This window comes from Camelus ferus, chromosome 21, assembly GCF_009834535.1.
Source record: "Camelus ferus isolate YT-003-E chromosome 21, BCGSAC_Cfer_1.0, whole genome shotgun sequence".
Taxonomy (NCBI): Eukaryota; Metazoa; Chordata; class Mammalia; order Artiodactyla; family Camelidae; genus Camelus; species Camelus ferus.
The window spans coordinates 17544456-17569807 of NC_045716.1; the positions used below are offsets into that span (position 1 = coordinate 17544456).

The 25352-nt window shown below is 34.9% G+C and overlaps 2 protein-coding genes across 2 annotated transcripts in view; both read right to left on the reverse strand.

Annotated features, from left to right (window-relative positions):
* The window catches only part of ATF6 (activating transcription factor 6), a gene marked incomplete at its 5' end in the record, with an annotated part of 166906 nt that overhangs the window by 57905 nt on the left and 83649 nt on the right, over positions 1–25352 (reverse strand). The window lies entirely within an intron of this gene.
* LOC116658678 (proteasome activator complex subunit 3-like) lies at positions 8019–16644 on the reverse strand. The gene has a single exon (XM_032463853.1). The coding sequence runs from the start codon at positions 9299–9301 to the stop codon at positions 8561–8563; it is 741 nt and encodes a 246-aa protein (XP_032319744.1). The 5' UTR covers positions 9302–16644; the 3' UTR covers positions 8019–8560.

A 25352-nucleotide genomic window follows, 5' to 3' on the forward strand; every position in this document is an offset into this window, starting at 1 on the left:
GAATAACCAGATCCTAGCATTAATTCATTACAAGGAACAACAATCTGCCTCTTGTATACATATGTTTAGAACAGCACTACTCTGAAACAATATTGAAAGTCTCCAACTTATTTTCTAGGTAGAACTTTTAAATTAAACCTTTTTGAATAAATTTAAATGATTTTTGAGGTAGGAATGGAAGAGCTAAAAGAAATGAGTAATATTATACTCCTTTCTGACTATGATAATTCTCATAGCCTTTTAAAATTTTGATTTTAAAATGTCATTTTTAATTTTCAGATTTTTAAATTTTCTTATGGGGCTAAAGTTCATTAGTTTTGCGCAAAACTTTTACAGAATGAGCACGTCTCAGGTAACACATAAATTTATGTACTTGCAAAGCAAAAAAGTAGCACATACCACAAGATTAAGCTGTTCTGACCTCATTTGTTGCCATTACTCTAATCTTGTTTCTAAAAGTATACACAGAAATTAGATTCATAAGTAACGTTTAATATTTCCTACCTTACTAACTAGTCTTTAAGACTTCTTATAATACAGTGCAATAATGTGGAATTTAAATGCTAAAGATTATATTCAATTTATTGGCTTCTTATTGAAAATATTAACCCTCAGGTCATGAAATTCATTAAAAAAAAAAAAGGGCTTTCTAAGAGGCCTTTTTTCATTACTCCTTCATTGAACAGCAACCATAAAAGTATGTCAAATTTCTTCAGTCTGGATAGGTGCCTAATAGAAGTACTGGAGTAACCTATGAAATATATATAAGTAACGAGTTCAATAATTTTGTGCTTGTTTCACAGCATAAAATGTAGGGAAAAAAGCAGAGAAAAATATTCACCAATATTACAGAAACAAAGGAGTAAGATAGTGATGTGTTGAGTTCATTATGCTTTTTAAACTGTTTAATATTTATGAAATATTTTTTAATCAGAATGTTTTAAGTCTTTATATTTATTACCAAATAAAACTTAAAATCTAAGAGAATTCCTTCTTAAGTATTTAACAAACTATGTCACTTTTAAGTATTCATTCTTTGATATACTAGACTTATTTCTCTATAACTCTTGGTTAGACAAGTAATAAAAGAATTACTGATGCTGTTAATGGGGTGAGAGAGTTGTTTTCAAATAGGCTTATGCAGCATGGGGATTCAGTACAGATGTTTGGAATAACTTGCAGCTGTTGTAGGGTGAATAGGCTTAATGAAATCACTGGGAATACTGAAGAATTGCCAGGAGTACTTTAAAACAGTTATATTATTGTGATACAAAAGAGTTTAATTAGAAGCCTAAAATTGTTTCGTTCTGAATCAAATTTTTAGATGTCTCTCATTGTTACATATTCCTAGGTATACGCCCACAAACACCCTTAATTGTAACCGAGTGCCTCACTTACTATATGTCTTATGAGAAAATAATTTTCTTTATAATCCAGTTTTGGTTCAATTCAACTTAACTCAAAATACTTTATAAACTTATTATATGCAAAACACCATGAGGGATAAAGAGTAAATTTTAAAAACTCTATTCTCAACATCTACAGAAGATATGAGATATACACATAAAAATAATACAAAGAAAAAGTATTACAGGAATTCAATGGAATTTAGGGGATTTAATTGAGTGTTCACATCCTGTTCCTTGAGGAAGAACCTGACTTTGCCTGAAATTATTTGTCAGCACCATAGGTACATTATTCTTTCATCCAGATAAAAACAGGAAAGTGTCTCAGTCTTCAAAACAAGATGTCCATCTTACCATCCATTTGGTTTCAAAAGCATATGGAGCCACCGTGAATTAGCAATACAGAATACTAGTACTCTAGGCTCTCACCAAAAATCTAGATAAAAGATATGATATTTAGAAGGTATGCTTAAGGGGCATGCTAGCCATCCAGTCTTTTAGGCATTCCAAGTTCCAAGACCAAGTTGGATTCTGAGAACGCTTGGTTCACAAAGTTTAGCTTCTCTCTGAATGACTTTTACTATATTGTATTATTATAAAGAGATGACAAAGCAAAGTCTACAGTTTATGGAATAAATGTCTCCATAATATATCATTGTAGAAGCTTTTGGTTCAGCTTCAAGACTCATCCCCATTACGTTAGGAATCTTAGCCCTAGTACATGCTGTCTAGTGCAAATATACTGCGAACCATGTATACAAGCCCATGTAAACTTTCTAGTTCACAATAAAAAAGTAAACGAAATGGGTGAAAATAATTTTAATAATCTATTTTATTTAACCCAATATCCAAAATATTATCATTCAACATGTATGTAATCAATGGGAAAATTATTGAAATAGTTTCCTTTTTTTCCTTCAAACTCTAAGTCTTCAAACTTTAGTGTGCAGTTTATATTTACAGCACATCTCCATTAGGACCAGTTACATCTGAAGACTAGTGGCTAGTGTAGTGAAAGTGCAGCTCCAGAGGATAAACTTCTTTTGGAAAATGGTCCTTTGAGCCTTCCTCTTTAACAAAAAATTACAGCTTCTCTGCTTTCCTCCTTTGTTTTGTAGGTTATTAGGAACACAGCCATGACAACTCCACTTAGCAGCTTTTTTGGTGGTGAAGAGCGGAGGGTGGGGGACTTGGTCAGTAGGATATTTTAAGCCTGTACATTCAAAAGTTAAATAAAATCTTGTACTAAACTCCTCCTAGTCTACCTCCAAATGCTCTAGTAGCATCACCCTCCAACACAAATGGCATGGCTAAAAGTATCGAATAACGCCTCCTGAGAAGAAGTGGAACTGGAGGTATTGAAACTCCTGGATTTTGTTTAGGAAGTGTCATTTTTACGATCAAAACAGAATTACATTTAACATATAGAGATTGTTTTAGATTTTTTTTACATAATCTTTAATTAAGTAAAAATATTACAGCCCATTCTGGTTTAGAAACATTTCAATATCTCTTAAATTTTGCAAAATAAAATAATATACCACTACCACTAATTAGAGACTATGTTAATTTGTGGAATTCTTCTGGTTCACGTATTTCTGGAACTCTCTCTTAACATAATCTCAATTATTGGTAATAAGGAGGTAGTAAGGTGCAGTGAAAAGGGCACTAGCCTGAAACGGAAGATGACTAAGCTTCTAGACTTTGCTTTGTCACACGAGTTGTGTGAATCTATTTAATTGTCTGGATCGAAATTTCTTCACTTGTAAAGTTAAGGGGGCAAAAGTACATCTCTCAATCTCAAAAATCTTAACTGGAAACTATAAATTTATTCAAGAATTTCAAAATGGCATATTATTTGAAGTAATTGTTATTTCCAATGTAATGTTGTAAAACTGTAAGAGTGAGAATGAATAACAAAGCCAAAATAAATGGTCAGATTGTAAAATGAACCAAATTTTGAATTGCAGGTTCAATTCCTGTTCATTAGCTCCTGCTAGCTTTTCACTAATAAGTAAAAGTAACACTTGACCTTCTCCATGTGAGAAAATTAATTAAATTCAGTTTAGTAGTGAAACATTTTAAATTTGAGTGACTGGGATCACAAAGCTTCACTGATAAAATACTGCTAATTGACCTTTAGGAACCTGAAGACATCACAATAAAGAAAGCAAAGAAAAAATATACAAATGTATAATCGTCTAATAAGAAGCACCTGCTATTACTGATGAAAAGATGTCATGAAGCTTATATATATATACATATATATTCTGCTTCCATGGATAATTTCAGTTCAGGGTAGGCAGACACTTATGTGTCAGCAGTACAGTGTTCTAATGCAGAGAACAAGGGTGGTCCAGCACCTGTTTCTGTAATTGACTGAGTTCTTTGTTTTTTTTTTAAAAAATCAGAAATTAAAAAAAAATGCCTTGATGTCAGTGCACAATAGCATCTTTCAGAAATGTTTATATGTTGACAGAGGAAGTAGGATTCCCTCCTACTCATACCAAATCATGTAAGCAGGCAGAACTCATCTAATCAGTATAAGATAATGTAATTGCTTTTTTATACATATTTATAGAGGTAGTAAAATGTATTTTGGTGGGGATAAGCACTAAATAATTAAATTATCACAGACATATTGCTAATGCCATTATGGAACCCCAATGTGAAAACAGAGTAAAATCCTAATCTAAATATCTAGACATTCATACAGTCATCCAGGCACATGTCCTCCTGGCTACACGATCTCTATTTTCCACACTCTAGTCATAATCCCTGCCTCAGATGAGTATCATTTTCACAGTTAGGTAACAGAGCCCTGAGAATCCTTGGAAGACACAACGAAAGGAGGTTTATGTATTGCTATCTCAATCTGGGGCTTTCAATCAAATGAAATTCTAGTATCAGTAAGACTGGATTTAAACATAAATGCTTATTTTTTATTGAAGTGTGTATAATCTTTGTTGCAATAATGTAAAAACATGTATGTAGCCTTTAAAATAAGTGAAACACATACATATGTTTCAATAATTTTTAAAAAAATAGTGGATTATGGGTGATTTCTCCCAGTTTGTTTTTCAAATTTCTGAGTGTTGAGATAGTCCTTCTGAAACTGAAAAAACATTTTAAATTGATCACGTAGTTATCTATTAACGGTTTAGGCCATTTCAGCAGAAATATGAAAACCCCATAAAGACTATAAAAAATGTTGCCTCTAACAACCAAAGAATTTATAAACAATTCAGTAATTTTAAAAACCTCTGAGCTCCAAAGTTTGAGAACTTTAAATTTAAGCCTTTTACATCATTCATATGGCTTAAGGTTTCAGAATTTTACTCAGTTCTAAAAACCAGACCTACCAATTTCAGAATTTCCAATCAAATTTCAGTTAGTAGCTCTCGTGAACCACAAAAAGAATTTACAACTAAAATTATTTAATTCCAAAATGAGTTTTTCAAACCATTTCCTAAGAACGAAACATAAACACACTCTCCCTCAATTCAGCTGTCTTTTTAAAAGAAATTGAAAAGGGGCTTTGAATACTAACAACAGGTAAATGATTTATGTTGGATACCATGTTTTCACATCACTTCCTAAAATAGGATTATTACTATTAAAAGCTTTTGCAACCATTTGTAAGAAAGGGGAAAATCACAAAGAGCTTAATTTTTATAGAAGTAGGGACTTTATAAAAGCATTCCAGATCCAATTTTGTTTGATATAATGTTAGAACAGGGAGAAAAATGCAAATGCCAGAATCTTTAACTATAAAGGATATGCATATTTTCTTAGTAAAAGGCATGCTTTGGTACTAAGATGCAATTTATTTCAATCTGGCAAAGGGTTTGATAGCTTAAGAGTATAAGGAACAAGTTATTTTGGTTGGTTAGAAGTGGGGTCTGAGTACTGGTATTTCTTAAAAGCACCTCACATAATTTTAATGTCCAGATAAAGTTGAGAATCATTTGTTGGATTTAGGGTATTTTTCTTTATTAGAAACTTCTCCAGAGATTAGGCTCATTAAACATAAGTCAAAGTTTGTATTTATAACGTAAATATCTTGTCAAATATTCAGGCTGCAATGATTTTTTCTTACCTTTATACAAAACTATATTCTCCATGTAAAAGCTGAGCTTAAGTAATATTAAGAAGTGAATAAATGCTACTATAAAGTTTATATTTTGAAGATAAAAAAGCAAGCTATAATCTATCTTCTCCCATAAAGGTTTAGAAATTGTCAATTATCATTTAGTGTAATAAATATCACCTTTATAAACCTCAACAACAAAAAAAGAGCAGAAGGAACAAGTAAAAGATGATGGTTATATTTTGTATGGAACAGATATTTTAAACATTAGATGATTGACTATGGTTGAAAAATAAGCAACAACTGAACTTCCCTTACACTGTCCATTATATACTTGTATGCAATTCAATGCCTATCAAATGGCATGAACTGATGTAGGGTTCCTGGCACTTTTCTGAATCATACATACTTTATAAGAGAAATAAAGAGAATGCTTGAGGGGGAACGTCAAATGCAAACAGAAGTCCTTTTATTAGGCATTATCTTTTGTTGGTGATGTTTTTTTAAGGACCAACTAGATTCAGGCTTTCTAGAAGTTCCAACAAAAGAATAAACTTATTCTACCTTGGTAGCATTTTTTAGAAGTTTACTTTGAAAATAAAGTTTCCACTAAACCAGTTTACAAATTTTTCTAATCCACACAGGTTACAACAGACACATAATCATATCCATTTTAGTAAGGACAGGCCCAAGTATAAGGTTATGTTCTATAACTAAGAGTAAAAATTTTTTTAAAAGGTGACTGAAACAGAATTTTATGTCTCTAATTCACTTTACTCATGGAGAAATAGTCGGTTTACTCCTTCAGGTGAAACATAAGGAAAATGAAAAAGCAAAAGAAATGCCAAAAATCATTAGGCACTTTCTGGACAGACACTGACACCACCTCAGAAAAAACGTAACAGGCATCACTAACCCACCTTAGGAAAACAAAAACCACCCACTGGTAATGTGGTGTAATTCAAACTAAGAAAGATTTCTTGAAAAAAAAAGGGGGGGGGGGCAAAAGAAAACATCCCTGCTTTTTATCTTAAACAATTTCTGCCGTTAAATAGAAAATGTTTTCATAGCAGCTTTTACAGTCAAGTCTGTACAATAAAGATTCATACTGGTTTTCACCCCTGGCAACCAAACACATTGTTGAAGAGAAACTCCTAAATAAAACGTCTCATTCAAAAGTGATTTCACTCACTAAGTAGGGGGAGAAGGATGATTAGGCTCAATTAAACGAATAGATAAAATAATCATGTTTGACCTTGTCTAAAACAAGATCTGAAGGTAATTTCCTTTGCAGTAAGGAATATATTCTTATAAAGACACTGTGCAAAAAGGAAAAAAAGGTAGAATTACAAATTAGTTTTAATAATAGATTCTAGACTGACTCTTGCATGATTACCTAGTTTCAGAGGGTCTTACATGGAAAAGAAATTTCACAGGGAAATACATCCTCATTTCTCACAAAAAATTAATTTAATCCCTCATAATTTCCCTACCAAAAACTCATTTGAGAAATAATTTATTGCATGAAAGTACTTCTATAAAATACATTAAAAGATTAAGGTCATAACTTTTGCATGAATAATCTCAAAAATATTATTAGGATTCAGGGCCCAGTTAGTTGAATGGAAAAAAGAGATGAAGCTGTCAATTGTACAGGAACAATCTAATTCCTACATATAAAAAGGCATAAAAAATAACTTACACTCACACTTTTCCAAGTGTCTATTGTATAATTTCCACAGGTGGTGTTTTTGAGTGATGAAGACCCTTAAATAATACTAATACTGAAAAAAATGTTTTCAATAAATATACTTCAGCTGGCTGAAATATCATCATCATCAGAAAAGATAAAATTCTGAACAAAAACCATTATGGAGGAAGGATTCCATCATATCACATCACAAGAAATTCTCTCTGATGCATAAAGTGACTTGGGGTGCAGTAATTTATCTTACCTGCAAACAAAATCTGGAAATGCTGGACTTAAAATATTACAACAGTACAGAAGACAACAATACTTTCCCCTCAACCAAACAGCAAAAGCAAGCAGGAGGAAAAACCCCAATAACATTTTAGAGTCTTTAGATTTTAATAAATGGCCCATGTAGTGTGAAAGGAAAACTCTTATGAGAGCCTATAAGAAATATCTTAAGAGACAAAAGGGGAAGGGAGATGGAAATCAGCTGAGGGGGAAAAAAATGTGACATAAAGCTTAAAGGACTTAGCAGGGACTTAAAAGCAATGGATACATAGAAGACATTCTAAATTGTGTGTAAAAGTAAAATGGAAGATGCTGAGAAGGTAGAATGACGGGCAAGGAAGCCATTTTCAAAGATTTCTCTTCCTTCTAAGGGAAGTATTGATGCCCATTTCTCTAGAACAACTAAGATCTATTACTCTTTAAAGGCTCATTTTTCTTACACATCAGAGAAAAAAATATCAGGAGTAGGAGTCCAACTAAAGAGGAGGAAGACTATACAGCTGAAAATTAAAGTTCAGATAAGCACACTTACACCATCAAAAAATGTTAAAACCAAGTTTTATTTCAATCTGCTAAACTGGAATCATACAAAGACCTAAACACATCCCTTTAAACTCCTTTGCTTTTGCAAAAGACAAATGATGGCTGTGCAAAAGGAGCATTTCTGAGGTTTGAACAAAGTAACAGAGCAGAACCTTAGGAAAAGCTTCATTTAACGTTCTTTTAAACTTAAGGTTTCTTTAGTGACCCCTGAAACCAATGTCACCAATGCCATAAAAAAAAGAAACCTTGGCCAACATACATCTTTTACAAAGCTGCTTTTAAAAATGACAGTCCTTTCTCCTTGGCCAACCTTACCACCTTCTACCAGATGGTTTCTCCTCATTGTCTCTCAGAAAGAAAAATCAAATAAAAATTACACCTAAAGAGGATTCAGTATGAGGATAAACTGTACGAAATTGTCACTAAAGAGTAACGCACATTTCCAGTCGTTTCATCACCTGTAAAGTCATAAATAACCAGCCTTCTAGCTGCTGAACAGCTCAGCCAACTCCTTAAGAAAAGTAGGGTGAAGAAAGGTCCTCAGTATAGATTTTCAGTGTTGGTGCTCCGAGGGGTCTTGATCTTCTCGATGTTTTTGAGGATTACATCATGCAAGGTGGCATACTGGTTCCGAACATGCAGCAGGATCTGGCGCACACTCAGGTACTCGTTTTCGTCAACCTCAGCTACAGTGCGGCGATAATCTTCCACCTGGGGGTATTTCACTATCTTGGATACCAACTTGGCCCGGGTGTTGTAATAGGTGGAGAAGCGGCGGAGATAGGATGCTGCTGTGCTCTCCACGGTCCATAGCTGGTCCACGGTGTCTTCCTGGATAGACACTCCGAAATTATTGCCGTCCTCCACCTTCGGGATGAGCAGCTGCACCCACATTCGCACCGTATTGCATTTCTCTCTCAGCAGCTCGATCTCGGGTTTTACCCGCTCAATCAGCTCCACCAGATGCTGGTTGCTCCGCAGAAGCTGTCCTTCGCCACCTGGCAGTGCTACTACTTTGTTCGAGGACTGGGTCTGCGGAGGCGGCAGATCCCGTTTGGGCCCATCGCCCGCAGTGCCTGGGGCAACCGGGGTTTCTGGGGCTGGCACTGAACGGATTTTGGATAAGTCTTGCAGGCGGAGCTCCTGGACCCGACTATCCAGCTCCGACAGCTTCTGCGGGAAGAAGGTGGACACCAGATCCTCGGCCTCCTGGGCGATGCGGGCCCGAAATGAATCTACTTTCCCCTGCACGTCCTGCTCTAGCTTCAGCGGAGAAGCCATGACCTCCAGTGGCGTCGAGTGTTGGGGCGGACACAGCCTGGGTTTCCCCCGCTCCTTGGCTGGCTGGTCAGGGCTTCCGCCGCCACCGCCAACTCCCAACAGCCCAAGCCCCGCCAGGCCGGAATGACGTCCCGGGGGTGCCGGCGGCGAGTGCGCGAGCAGGAAGCGGGAGCCTCGGGCTGATCACACCTCCGCTGCAGGCAGTCCAGGCTGAGTGCAGGGATTCGGAGGCGGGGCCTCTAGAGCATCACGCCACGTGTCAGGCGGAACCCAGCCAGATCTAATTACCGGAGCAGCCCCTCCCCTACTGGCCTGGCTGGCGGGAAGCCAGTTCCAAAGAACATCGTTTAACTTCAGCTGTGAAGACCAGGCAGCGACAAGTGTACTTTACATAGGAGCTCAAGGAAATTCACAATCCCTGGATCCAGAATACACACTGTCCTTCGAAAGGCACCTAAACGAAATGGGCTCTCCAAGGCAAGGCTTAACTACTGGAGAGTCATAAGTCACACCTGTACAGGTAACCTGGGCCCTTAGAAAGTCAGAAGTGAGTTCACTTAACCTACTGTATTTTAATCAAGTTAGTAAACTTCTGAAATCTTCTGTAGCTTACTTCATACAACTTTCAGTTTAAATTACAAATGTTGTTATATGACTCTTCTTAAAACTCGTCTTTTGAGGAATAATTAACAACTGAATCTAGACTGTAGATTAAAGTTACAAAGTCAAGTTTCCTGAATTTGATAAATGTATAGTGGTTACAGAGGTTAATATCCTTGTTTTCAGGAAGTACAAACTACAGCATTAAGGGATAAAGTAATATGATGTATTTAAAATCCTACTTTCAGATGATTCAGCAAAAAAAAAATTGTGTTTGTGTGTATAGAGAATGCTAAAGCATGTGGAGAAATAGTAAAAAATAATGATTCTGTATGAAGTGTATATGAGAGTTCAGTATTATTCTTGTAACTTCTCTGTAAGTTTGAACTTATTTCAAAATAAAAGTGAAAAAACTACCTTTTCCCTAAAGGCTTCCAGAATCATAAAGACAAATTCAGTAATCTTCTGAAATTTCACTCTATTTATATTCATTTTCCTTTCCCTAAAATATTTTCCTTTTGTTCTTCACAAGGCCACAGAGAAAAATCCATGCCTTTGACTTTTATTCTAAAATTATTGAACTTTAGGTCAAAAAAGGATTATTCTAAAGATGCTATAGCACAGCTTCAAATGTAATTGTGTCACCTGTGGGACTGTAAACTCCTTCAGGGCAGAGGCCAAGTCTTAATTCATTTCCTTTGCAGCTGGCATGGAGCAGGTGCACAATACATGTCTGATGAAATGATCCTGACTTAATAAGATTTTAGTCTGATGAAATGATCTTGACTTCATAAGAATTTTAGCTAACTATAACTTCACAAAATCTAGAACTAAAAGGAAAGTATCAACAAGAACATGTTGTTACAGGTTGGGTTTCCCAGCAAGCAGAGGAGTTGCTTGCCGGAAGTTTATTATGGAATGTTCTTAAGACAAAACACCTGCAGAAAAGAAGCGACAGAACAGGAAGAAGTTGGACTTTGATACAATTTCAAGGCCTCAACAGAGGGGAACTGGGAAATGCCCTTCAAGTTGTCCTGAGGTGGGGTCAAGGCAGTTCCTGAAGAGGGCTGCTTGGCAGCAGGACTTCTAGCAGTTGGGAAATTAAAACTTTAGTACTGAGGAGGGATCTGGGGAGCTCAGCATAGCTTCAACTACACGTGTAAGATATCAAGATACCTATACCAACAAACTAGCTATTAAGTTGTATTCAAATCAGCTATATTCAGCACAGGAATGTGACAAAGAAGGATGTAGTGACAGGAATTGTATGTTCAAAGGGGGAGGGTAATAAGGGTGTGTGTGTGTGTGTGTTGTGTGTGTATGTATGTATGTGTATGTGTGTGTATATACATATATATATATGGGGAAGTACTGGGAAACTACTGGCAAGCTGAATCTTAAGGTGTAAGTGGTAGGAAATGAGGCAGGAGAAATAAGGAAGGACCAGCTCATGGAGGCAGGGCCCTGTGTGCCATGCTTAAGGAACTCGGATTTAATAAAAGCCAATGACAGACATTTAGGCAGGGAAAAAAATACACACAGATGGATGATTTCAATGGTGGAGGTAGATTTGAAGAAGAGACTAAAGAGAGACTGTGCCATGATACAAATGAGAAAGTATGCCCCATTTAAAGTGGCTGAAGAGAAGCATCAAGGACTATCTTAAGAGGTAAAATTAATAGTACTTGGTGATAGTTTTAGATGTGGAGAGATCAGAAAGGCAGAATTCAATACTATGTATTTTTTGGCTTAGATAAAGAATTTCCATTTATGCTTACATTAAACCTCTCCTAAGAGGCGAATTAAATATATATACATTTTTACACACACATATTTACATTCAAATTTTGGGAATTAAATAGGGCTATCAAACAGAAAAGAGAATCTTGAAACATGATTACAGTTTCCCATATCTTGATTTTCTCCATAACTTTGGTTATAAAAGACTACGATGCAGCCAGCATGGATATTTCCTTTTATACCAAAAACATCCTCAATGGTATACATGGTATGTATGGTTTAACAAATGGTTACTCTGTTTTCAAAAAGAAAACATTTCTAGTTGCTTTTTTAAAGAAGTAGGGAAGTTTCTTTCTACTTACATTATGACAGTGATTAATGTAGCCATTTATATGAAATTATTTTCTTTAGTTGTCTAATGATAAAATATAAAATCCTTTGAGGGATTCAGTTGCTCTTTTTTGTGGTGTGAGGAAAGAATTTTATTTATTCATAATGTTTCCTGTCCTTGTTAATGAGAGTGGAAGTTGGTAGGAAAGTAACAGCTCCTATTTTTTCTTCCCCCATCAACCATCATCAATCAGTGGTTGTTTTTTCAAAATCATTTAATGCACTTGCGTGCCTTGATGTGACCCATGAATTAAGACTGAGTGCTAACAGGTGGAGGAAAGCCAGGGACAGCTGCGTAGGGTGTTGTCTGGTTCAGGTCAGTTTCTCCTTTCTCCACAACCCAGCAGGGTTCATCATGTACTGATGCCAATAACTGACTCCCCACTCTTCTTGTAGGAATATTTACAGATTTATGAATAGATTTATCCTTTAACTATCCTCCAGCTCTGAATCTATGCCCTGTGAAGAAGGGATTCTGTGGTCCTATGTACATTCCATTTACAGAACTATTCTAAGCAATTGTGTCAGCCATTGGGAATACCTGTAACTTTGAGATATGGATTGGAATTTAATCTTTCAAAATATGTGTTTTCCCATAGACTTCTCTCTGTCTATAAAAGTTAAAAGAAATACAATCAGTGAGCCTAAATCTAGATAATCTTAAGACTCTGGTGGATGGTAATATTTATCCCCTTATATTTATGAAATTTTTCATCTCTGGGCTGCAGCAGATCTTAACATTATCTAGACCAAATGGTTTTATTTACCATTTATGAATACTTCCAAGTGAGCAATTTCTAGGGATGACAAATATATCACACCATCTTCCTTCATTCCTCCTCCTAGATTGCGGCAAGTAAGGGTACAGAAATAAACGATGTAGAAGCACTCAACTCCTGTGCCCTTTTGTCAGTTGTAATTGCCAATCCAGCATCTCCAGAATCAGTCTCCATATCTAACACATGCCTGACTTTAAATGAAGAAGAGTGACAATACTGCATTGTGGTTAAAGTTATGACATTAGCCTGTCATGTTCAAATCCTGGCTTTGCTACTTACTGCCCATGTGAGCTTGGCTAAATTACCTAACCTCTCACGCTTCATTTTCTTCATCTATAAAATGAGCATTATAATAACAGCTATATCATAAAAGTTGTTCTGAAGATTAAATCAGTTAATACATGTAAAGAGTTTAACACAGTGCCTCAAAATGGTAACTGCTCAATAAATGTTAGCTATTACTGAAGGAGAGTCTTTATATTGCAAGTCTCCCTTCATTCTTTGAAATCGGGTAGAACTGTGTATTCTAGACAACCAAACCAAGATACAGTTTTCTTGTTTACTATCTCATTATTTATCAATGATGACTATTGATAAATAGTCATATTAATATGACAATTGAATAGAAGTATTTTTAAAAACTGGCTTGAATTTCTGAGATCATCAGTATTGAGAGGCCATATCACAGAGGGCATAGGTGAAGTAAGCACAAAGTTCTACTGGCTATCTTGGCTGAAAAGTGCATTTCTGAACAGAATCCCCTGGCAATAGTCATGTCTTCATCAAGTTCATGTTATTTTACCTCACAAATTACATAATTGAGATAGTTTGGAAACAATGATGTCTTACTCTAAAGGGTCCTTTAAGGTCTTTGATTTTAACAAAAATCTACTGATCTCTGGGTCCCAGATTCTTGACTTTTTAAGATGCTTTGGCCAATGACTCTCCACCCAAGTCACTGGTAGCTTTCTTGTTTACAAAATCCCTGGATGAATAATGTACTGAATGAACAATGAATCTTCTACTTCAGCATTTCTCAAATTGAAACCCACTGGTTCCCTATAATTATTTGTGTGCTTTCATTTTGATGATAAATTAATTGATGTAAGCATATTCTGGGTCATATTATAACTGCCATGCAATTTGGGGGCCAGCAGTTAGAATTTTTTATGATTATGATGGCACCACTTGGGTACATATACCTTAATTGATGAGAGAGGAGCCTATTAGATATGATGATCCTTTTTCTCCTTCTCCCAAACAACTGTTACTCAGACAGAACAAAGGTTTTCTCAGTGGTTCAGATGGAGAAAACTAGAGGGAGAATTAATTAATCACAGAGTACTCAATAATGTGGAAATGTTTAATTAAAAACTGAAAGGACTTGCACCATGGGAGTCAGTAACATCTTCACTTGTTAGCAGTGACTTTCACAAAGCATGATCTGCTACATAAATTCAGGTTGTTGATTTGAATTTTATCTTTGTAATATTATTTATATTTAACTTACAATAAGTTATATTTATATAACATATTTTATTTTGGTTTTGTAGTTGTAAAACTAAAAGTGGAAGATGTGAGTTTTATGTTATATGTACTCAATAAACATAAATTGATGCTGGAGAATTTCTTCCTTTTAGAAGATTCCCTTTAAAAGTAAAAACTTATTTCCTTTAAGAGTAAAAACCTGCCTCTAATGCCTTGTGGAAACAATTCCAGAGTTACATTCCTGAAATGTGTGTCTCATCACATTTCTATCTTCTATAGGGTAAGGACCAAATTCCTTAAGCACAGCCCACAAGTTCCGTCATGATCTGGATCCTGCCATCTTTTATCTCCCAGAACCTATTCTACATTCCAACAACAGTTCTCTCATGCGTCCCATGCTTTTATATATTCACCTCTCTCTGTGTGAAATGCCACATTGCATCATCTTCCTCCCACTCGCTACCCTTTTCATTCATCCTGCTATAATCAACTCAAGAATTGTGTTCTGAGAAAACCTTCCCTGATACTACCTTCTCCCTTCCTAGATAAAGTCAGTGCTCCTGGCACAAGTTAAATAGTATAATAATATCTACCTCATAAAGCTGTTGAAAAGATAAAATGAAACTACTTATATAAAACAGCTAAGACAGTAAACTCTTCATAAATAGTAGTAGTTTTATTTGTTATCTCAAAGTATTCTGCATATATCTTTTTTATAGTTCCCATCACAGTGTTGTAACTTTGGATTTACAAGTCACTTTTCTCCACTATAATAAATCTCTTGAGGATAAGGATTTCAGCTTATTCATTTTTATATATCCTATGGTAGCAGAGTGCCTGGTAACAGTAAGTGTTTGATGAATATTTGCTGAATGAATAAATGAATGAATTAATGAAACAAACAGGATAAAATTTATCAGACAGCATCTGACTAGCAGAAAAGATAGGACTCTCAAGCAACTTAACTTTTTTTCCTCCTGAAAAATTGCTGAACTATGCTACATCATATAAAAATCCATTTTGGAGATCTACCAGCAGTGTTCTGGGCTAAACTCTTTGGGGATTTAAGGAAGAGTAGGAAACCTATTTCTTTCTTCTCCCATCAACAGCATGCAGTTTCACATTCTGCTTTTGACTCTGGTAATACGCCAGAATTACCACAGTATCGCTTAGCTCTAAAAAAGAGCCCTCACTTGAATAACTGGAGTTTGTCTGTAGAACAGTAGTTATGCATTACGATATGCTGGTGCAAAATGAACATATCAGGGCATACTAGAGAGGTACACACACAAGGAATAAGGGTGCTGCAGGCTCTGACTAATGCTCCTACTATTTATTTATAGCTTCGTATTAGTATGGGATTTGTTTTATTTGGCAAAAATACAAGATTTCACTGACTGAGAGAGGAAGATGTAAGAAAATGCCTAAGCATAAAACTTCTACAGCTGAATAATAATCTGTAACTCAGTGCTGTATCAACAGGCTCCCCAGGGGCTGGAGCAAGCTGAAACCACTCCAGAACTACAAATTTCATGAGCTGCAGACTTTACTGCTAAAAGTAAAATAGTGGTTAACTAAAGATTTTATTCCTCCATAGACACTTCCATTTATAAATGCTAAATTCACTAGTTGGGGGTAAATTTTTTAATTAGTGTACAAAATACGTACAGTGAGTTTCTAATTTCTCTAAGTAATTTTCACCAGCAACAGCAACAGTCAAAAGCAAATTTAAAAATACAAGCCAAAGAATTTATATGCTTCAGCCTGAAAAAATATACTTTCTCTATATTCATTTAAAATTACTCTCTGTCCTCTCACTTTGATTTTCCTTCCTTGCCCTTACTGTTAACTGAAATTCTATTATATACTTATTTGTATATTTGTTGTGTCTGTCTCTAGAACATAAAAGCAAGATCTTTCTTGGTTTTGTTTACTGGATTCTTTGCAGTGAGAACAGCCTGGAACATAATGGCTACGTAACAGACATTCTGTTGAATGCATTACAGTAAAATTGTTTAAACCTTTTGATTAAATAATTCTTTGAGGGTAAGTGCATTTGGAAAACCTTTGTTATAAAAGTAAAGTAATTATTCAAATAGACAGTCACAACTTAGCATGAATAAAGCTTTTTGACTAATAAAGTTAATCCTTAAAAGTCTGAAGGAAAAAAACATTTTATGCTATGAAGATATCTCATATTTATGTTTTAAGAACAACAAAAGAGGCACTATTTGTTTTTGGGTATTTTAAGTTGCATTTTGGTATTTATCACTACAGTTCACCTTCTTAAAATAGAAGTGTTTGTTCCAAAATGAAATTAAGATTCACATTTGATAAATGGAAAATATGCCTCTTTAGCTTTCTATTTTAAACTCAGGCTGACTATACTAAATTGAGGTAAAATTTAAAAAATACAAATAAAAACAATTGAGTTTGGACTTGTTTTGATTCTAATGAGTATTTTGCTTAAGGAGATACTATATTCTCCCTAATCTAAGCTGAACACAAAACTAGTAAAGTAATCCTAGGAGGGTATTAGCTTCCAAAAAAATCAGCATCATATATGCACAGAAATTAGGTTGCCCACTTCTTTCTGTTTGGTAGAATATTATATATACTTACAAATTTTACTAAAAAAAATAAGCAAGATAAACTTTACAGCTAAAAAGCTGACCCCAAAGACTCGGTCCTAAGTGAAGCTATTTCATCAGAACAGACTTGAACTGTTTTATATTCTGAATTCAAGTTATTTTATCATTAATTTTTGATCTACTTAATAACGTATGAAATTCTATTATACATAAAAGTGTCAGGTAACAGGCTGCATTTAAAAATGAGCAACAGAATTGGAACTTTGTGCAGTAACATCTTCCTAATACTAAACCCATGCTGACTGTAACTGTTTTAAAATATCTATGATTTTGTGAATATGTTATTAATACTTACAGGAAAACAAGACTCGTTTTATGCTACAAATGAAAATAATGGATGACCTATCATATATCTAACATAACAGTCATATGACTCCTATCAATATGGAAAGAAGTCAGATTAAAGATTACATATTTTCTGTTTACTTATCAGCTGATGTCACTAAGCCATCAACATGAATGTGATACAGTCAATCTGAATAAACCCTAAAAACAGCAGAAAATCTGGTGTCCTCTGTTAATTGGTTTTTTGTCAAGTATCTAGTTTCTGTAGACATCATGTGAAATGAACACTGAAATAGAATCAATTCAGGAAATCACTCTAAAATCACTTTTTTTAAAGGCTGTAGTAAGAGGTTATAGACTACTGAGGGAGATTCGGGCTGTCCTTCTGTTTGGAAGAGCTCTTCCTTTCAAATTTATGATACGCTTTCCTCCAAAAATGAATAAAGAGTAGGTCTAAATTATCTAAATCAAGCCTTCATAAACCTAATTAGATAATGGATAGTAAAGTAGAAGCCACTGTTGTAAAATCTTGATTTCATATTCTTTCCAAATGTGCTAATTTTCTGTGTTGATGGATGATAATGAAAATAATGGCATTAAAATGAATCTTTATGAAGAGTTGGGGGTGTGGAGGGATCATGGATGACTGTGCTGCAGCTAATGAAAAACAAACTCTCTCCCCTTGTCCTATCCATTTATGGGTTCTTCAGACTATAGCCATATGCTTCAAAGGTCAATCCCCCGGTGGCAGAGAAACAGACACATACTCAACACCTAACATGTGTTAAGGACTATGCTAAGTACCCGATTTATTATTTAATTATTTGTTTAAATTTCTTAACCTAGGAAGGGAGGTAACTATTAATATTACTGTATTAGATATAAAGACACCAATGCTCTGCATTTCCCTAAAGTCTGATTTTGTCAGCAGTGGAATCTGGTTGAAATCCAAATTCATCTGACTGCAAAGCCCAAGCTGTATGATTGCCTACCAAAAAAAAAAAAAAAACCAAACAAAAAACTGCTGTCTCAGCCCCCTAAAAGTCATTTTCTCCACTAAACTAAAAAGTAATGACTCATAGCTTAGTGGAAAAACTTTTGTTCTTATTTCTGAATAAAGCTGCAAAACACTACAGGATAAACTATCTTATTCCCTGTGTTGTTTTTCTTCTCTTAAGCCAATGCGTAAAATATGTGTAAGTGTATGTGTATGTATGTATGAAAAGGGGGGAAAGACATTAGTAGATTAGACAAAAAGTAGTAGACAGTTCTTATAAGAACTTTATTTTCAGTTCCTCTTTCACTTAACTTTTTCGTGTATTTCCTAGCACTGTGATCTATATAGACACATGTTATGTGTTTATTTCATCTGGTCTCCAGAATCTTGGGTTTGGCAATATCTTCTGCTACCCATTACACTTTTGCTATAATTATCTACAGTACATGCTATGTTTCCAAAGAGTATAAATAACATTTCACTGGGTAAGTATAAAGACTGGAAATTTGAGGCTGAAGAAGTTCAATCACAGGATACTGTTTTAAGAAGTTCCAGCAAAATGTACTACCTAACAAGAAAATTTTAAGGATAACACAAAGAAAAGTGACAGCCTAGTATACCCTTTTAAGCTTGGCTTTGCTTTAATTTTAATTCTATTAAAAGCTATTGGACACAAGGAAAAAGATTTTTTTTCTATTTCTTTAATTCTGCATCTATATGAGTTGATGGATTTTCAGTAAACTTACTATGATAATCACTTCATGATGTATGTAATTCAACTCATCATGCTGTGCACCTTATACTGTGCTGTAAGTCAATTATATCACAATAAAACTGAAAGAAAAAAAGCTATTTGAGGAAAACACAGCATTTAATATCATACAATCCTGGAAATCCATATGCAAAAAATGAACTTTGACCCACCCCTGCACCATATACAAAAATTAACTTAAAATGGATCATAGACCTACATCTAAAGCCTAAAACTAAAACTTTTAGAAGAAAACATGAGAAAATCTTTGTGCCTTAGGTTAAGCAAAGATTTCTTAGGACAATAAAAACAATCCATAAAAGAAAAAAGAGGATACATTGGACTTCATCAAAATTAAGATTCCTGTTCTTTTAAAAACACTGATGAGAAACTGAAAAGACAAGCAACAGACTGGGAGAAAATATATCCAAAACATGTATCTGATAAAGGAATTGTACCTAGAATATTTAAGAATTCTCAAATCAATTATAAGAAAACTAACAACCCAATTAAAAATGGGCAAAAGATTTGAACAGACACTTCACCAAAGAAGATATATGGATGGCAAATAAGCATCCATGAAAAGATGGTTAAAATTATTAGTCATTAGGGAAATGCAAATTAAAACTTGAGGTACCATTATACACCTATTAGAATGGCTAAAATTAAAAAAAAAAATTGGCCATATCACGTGTTGGTAAGAATGTGGAGGAACTGGAACTCTCATACACTGATAGTGAAAATGTAGAATGGTACAGCCACTTGGCAATTTCTTAAAAAAGATAACATACACCTACCATATAACACAGGCATTCTACTCTTACGTATTTCCACTAGAGAAATGAGAGCACATGTCCCTACAAAGACTTGTACACAAATATTCATAGTAGCCTTGACTGTAAACTCATGTTGGTCAAAGGGTACAAGTTTCCATTATAAGGTGAGTAAGTTCTAGGGATCTAATATACAGCATGGTAACTATAATTAACAATTATTTGTATTAGCCAAAAGTGAAGGTGAATGGATAGACAAATTGTTATATCCCAACAATGGACTACTAAGAAATAGAGGAATGAACTACTGATAAAACAACAATGTAGATGATTCTCTAATTATGCTGGCAGAAAAATATATATAATGTATGATTCCTTCATATAAAAATTTTTTTAATGCAAATGAAAAAAACTAGTATTAGAAAGAAGATCAGTGGTTGCCTGTGATGGGAGAAAGTAACTAGGGAAAAACTACAAAGAGGCAAGCAGAAATTTAAAACTTTCAGGAATGATGGGCATGCTGATTGACTATGGTGATGATTTCACAGATGCATACATTTGTCAAAACTTATAAAATGTGTAGTTAAATATGTGCAATTTCTTGTATATCAATTATACCTCATTAAAGCTTAAAAAAAAAAAACTAATCCACCATGGAAAACAGTATGGAGGTACCCCCCAAAATTAAAAATAGAACTACCATGTGATTGAGTAACCCCACTTCTGGGCATATATCTGAAAGAAATGAAATCACTAACTTGAAGAGATACATGCACCCCAGTGTTCACTGCAGCATTATGCACAATAGCCAAGACATGGAAACAACCTAAGTGTTTACTGATGGATGAATGGATAAAGAAAATGTAACACACATACACATACACACAGGAATATTATTTAGCTATTAAAAAAAAAGGAAATCCTGTCATTTGTGACAACCTGGATGGACCCTGGGGGTATTATGCTAAGTAAAAAATGTCAGAGAAAGACAATACTGTATAATCACACTTAAATGTGGATTCTAAATAAAGTTGAAACAAAATAGAATGTTACTCATAGAAAAAGAGTAGAATGGTGGTTGCCAGGGGCTGGTGGGTGGGGGAAATGGAGAGATGTTAGTTAAAGGTACAAATTTCCAGTTATAAGATGAATAAGTTCTTGAGATCTAATATACAGCATGGTAACTATGGTTAACAATATTATATACTTGAAAGTTGCTGAGAGAGTAGATCTTAAATATTCTCACTACAAAAAAGAAAATTATGTGAGGTGATGGATGTGTCAACTAACCTTACTGTGGTAATCGTTTTATATTATATATGTGTATTCAATAATTATGTTATATACCTTAAACTTACACAGTATTATGTAGCAATTATATCTCAATAAAGCTGGGGTGCGGTGAATACTAATCTTTACCTTAAAAAATGACGTTACATGATATACAAATTTTCACTATCAATTTTAATTACAAACTATGTTAAAGAATAAATATTTGTTTCATATAGCAGAGAATTAAGTCCAAACTAGCCACAAGGTTTAATTCTTACATTAAGACAATTAGAGTCTTCCAAATGGTATAGGTCCCTAATTGCTAACAAAGCTAACTCCTCAGAAAGCCATAAGGCAGAAATTCAAGTTAAACGTTAATTGTTCAAATATTCCTGATTACATAAGTTGAAAAGCAACTCTAAATTTAGTCAAAGCAACAAAGTGTTCAACTATTTCTGATTATTTTCGCAGCCAATTTTCATATCACTGTCCACCATAACTAAAATATTCTGTATATTGACTCACGTTAGGGAAAAGTGTAAAAATCATTATTACCAATTCATATTATGAAAACTTTCAATTTCAACATAAATTTCTATACCTGTGTAACTAAGTCATAAATAAACTTTTTCTTTCTTTGATTAAAAAAAAATGCCTGATTACAACAGCATAAAATTAGTATATTTATTTTGAAAATGATGAAAAAAGAACATGCCAAATAAAAACAAAATAGTATTATTAGGCTGTATCTACAAATTCATATAATTTGCTAGCTCCCAACAGCTGGAACTAAAGAAAGGTGTGAGGGGAAAGAAGAGTGGAAAAGAAAAGAAGGATGGCCCTTTTCCTCACAGCATCACAGAGTGTTAATGAGGTGCTAACTGATGATGTTAGCAGAAAGAAAACAAACTATTGCATAAGGATGTAATAATACAGTTGTGACTATCACACCTTCCAGAATATTTTTGTCACCATGAACTATGATATAATAGTTTTAGGTATCTCAGAGCAGTCATAATGCAGCTGTTAAGACCCAAGAGGATTTCCCTGCACAGGACTATGTTATAATTTAAGTATTTGTCTCTCATTCTTTAGATTATAAACTCCTTGAGTGCAAGGGCTGTGTCATATTAATCAACTGTAACCCCACACCCGCCCCATTCTTGCAGAGATTCTACTTGTCTCCTACTGCAAACTGGCACCCCTCCATGGCCTGACAATCCTCCGGTTTCTCTGGTAGGCACACTATCCATTAGCTAAGACAACTATTTCACACCTGCTCCTCTCTCCTCAAATCCCCTATACCTCCTCCAGTAGCCTGATTTGCAGCTGATCACATTGTTCTTCAGTGGGAAAACAGAAGCCATCAGAAGTGTTCTTCCTGGAACCAAACCACCTACCTATAAACTGGCCTTGCCTCTACCACAGGAGAAGAAAGGTCTCACCTTTTAGCAAAGGGCAGTCTTTCTACTTGTGATATGAATTCCACCCTTTGCCCCCCGTCAAGGACTTCATCACTTCTATTTAACAATACTCTCTTTCTATCCACTGGTTCATTCCTTAAAAATTTTAAATTGTTATCTTGGGATAAAAAAAATACCTCTTCTTTGTTCCCTTGTATAGGCAAAGTTCTTAAAATAGTTATGCTGTCATCATTTCCTTACTGCCTAATCCATCCTTAATCTAATTTACACTTCCATCTCATCACTTAAGGGCTCTGTCAAGGATACCAATGACTTTCATGTCGACGCATCCAGTGGATACTTATCTTATCTGACCTTTCAGCAGTATTCAAATCAACTACTCTTTAGCTCTTAAAACCACCTCTATTGGCTTTCCTCCTACTTTGCTGGTTGCTCCGTTTCAGCTTCCTTTGCAGGCTTATCCTTCTCTAACGGAATCTCTAATTCAGTCCTGGGCCCTCTTCGCCCCCTACACTCTACATAGATGGAATTCTCACAGACATCTCAAACTTAAATATTCCCAAAAAGAACTCTTAATATAGTCACACCAAATACATTATCCTGTCATATCCCAAATCTTTCTCTTCTCAGTAAATGGTAGCACTATCTACCTAGTTACTCAAGCTACAAATCTGAACATCTCCAATTCCTACTGAATCTATCTGTAAAACGTATTTAGAACCCATACATTACTCCACTGCCTGGCCTTCTAATCGGTCTAATCCATCTCTCTGCTTCCACCATGTCTCCTTCTAATCCACTGCCCAGACAGCAAGTCAAACCATCCTACAAACTAAATCTTTCATGTCATTCAGTTGCTTAAATCCCTTAATTGGCCCTCAGAATAGCATCCCAATTCCTTACCAAAGCTCACAGTTCTTGCATGATGTGGCTCCTTCCAGTCTCTCCAAACTCATTTTCATAACTTAGCCTCACCATCCCCATCCCATTCACTAAGTCTTCTGCCCCACTGGTTTTCTTACAATACCTCAAATAAAGCTCTTTCCTGCCTTACTCCAATGCTCTTTTCTCTGCCTGGAATCCTCGCCCTCGCTTCATGATGTCAGTTAAATGTCACCTCTCAGGAGAGTGTACTTGCTGGTCCCATTGCTGGCGATTACTCAAGCTACACTCCAGAAGCAGTCCAGACTCCGGATGATAGTGCAGCAGCCAGAATTCCCCTGACCACTTCACTGTGCGCCCCAGCACAAACCAAGTAGCAAAAGGATAAAAATCACATCATCAACTCAATAGACACGGAAAAAGCATTTGACAAAATTCAATATCCATTTATGACAAGAACTCTCCATAAAGTAGGTATAGAGGGATTATACCGCAGCATAATAAAGGGTGTTTACAACAAACCCACAGCCAACATCATACTAAATTATGAAAAGTTAAAAGCCTTCCTGTTAAATTCAGGAACAAGACAAGGATGCCCACTCTCACTACCTCTATTTAACACAGGAATTAGGAGTCCTAGTCACAGCAATCATACAGGAAAAAGAAATAAAAGGTATCCAAATTGGAAAGGAAGAGGTAACACTGTCACTATTTGCAGATGACATGATACTTAATATATAGAGAACACTGAAGTCTCCACCCAAAAAGTTACTAGAACTAATAAATGAGTTCAGCAAGGTTGTAGGATACAAGATTAATATATAGAAATCTATAGTGTTTCTATACACTAATGATGAAATATCAGAAAGAGAAAATAAAAAATACAATTCTGTTTAAAATTGCATACAATAGAGTAAAATTTGTAGGAATCAACTTAACCAAGGAAAGATCCATAGTCTAAAAACTATAAAATAGTGATGAACGAATCTGAAGATGATACAAAGAAATGGAAACATATCCCATGCACTTGGACTGGAAGAATTAACATTGTTAAAATGGCCACACTAACCAAAGCAATCTACAGATTTAATACAATCCCTATCAAAATCCCCATGACATTTTTCACAGAGCTAGAATAAATAACCCTAAAATTTATATGGAATCACAAAAAAAACCCTGAATTGCCAAAGAAATCTTGAGAAAAAAGAACAAAACTGGAAGTATAACCCTCCCAAACTTCAGACTATTCTACAAAGTTATGGTAGCACAAAAACAGACTCACAGATCAATGTAACAGAATAGAGAGCCCAGAAATAAACCCACACACCTATGGCTAATTAATCCAAGACAAAGGAGACAAAAATATGCAATGGAGAAAAGACAGTCTTTTCAACAAGTGGTGCTGGGAAAGGAGCACAGCCAAATGTACAACAATGAGATTAAAACATTCCCTCACACCATCTACAAAATAAATTCTAAGTGGTTTAAAGACCTAAATGTAAGATCTGAAACCATAAAACTCCAAGAAGAAAATATAGATGGAACACACACAGACATAAATCACAGCAGTATTTTCTGGGATCATTCTTCTAAGGCAAAAGAAATAAAAGCAAAAATAAACAAATGGAAACAAATTAATAAACTTAGAAGCTTTTGCACAGCATTCACAAAGTAAAAAGACAACCTACAGAATGGGAGAAAATATTTGCAAACAACGTGACCTGACAAGAGGTTAATATTCAAAATATACAAACAGCTCATACAATTCAATAGGAAACAAACAATCCAACCAAAAAATGGGCAGAAGACCTGAATAGACATTTTTCCAAAACAGACATAGAGATGGCTAAAAGGCATATGAAAAGATGCTCAATATAGCTAATTATTAGAGAAATTCAAATCAAAACAGTAAGACATCACTTCACCCTTGTCAGATGGCTACCATCAAAAAGTCTACAAATAAATGTTGGAGGAGATGTGGAGAAAAGGGAACCCTGTACATTGTTGGTGAGAATATAA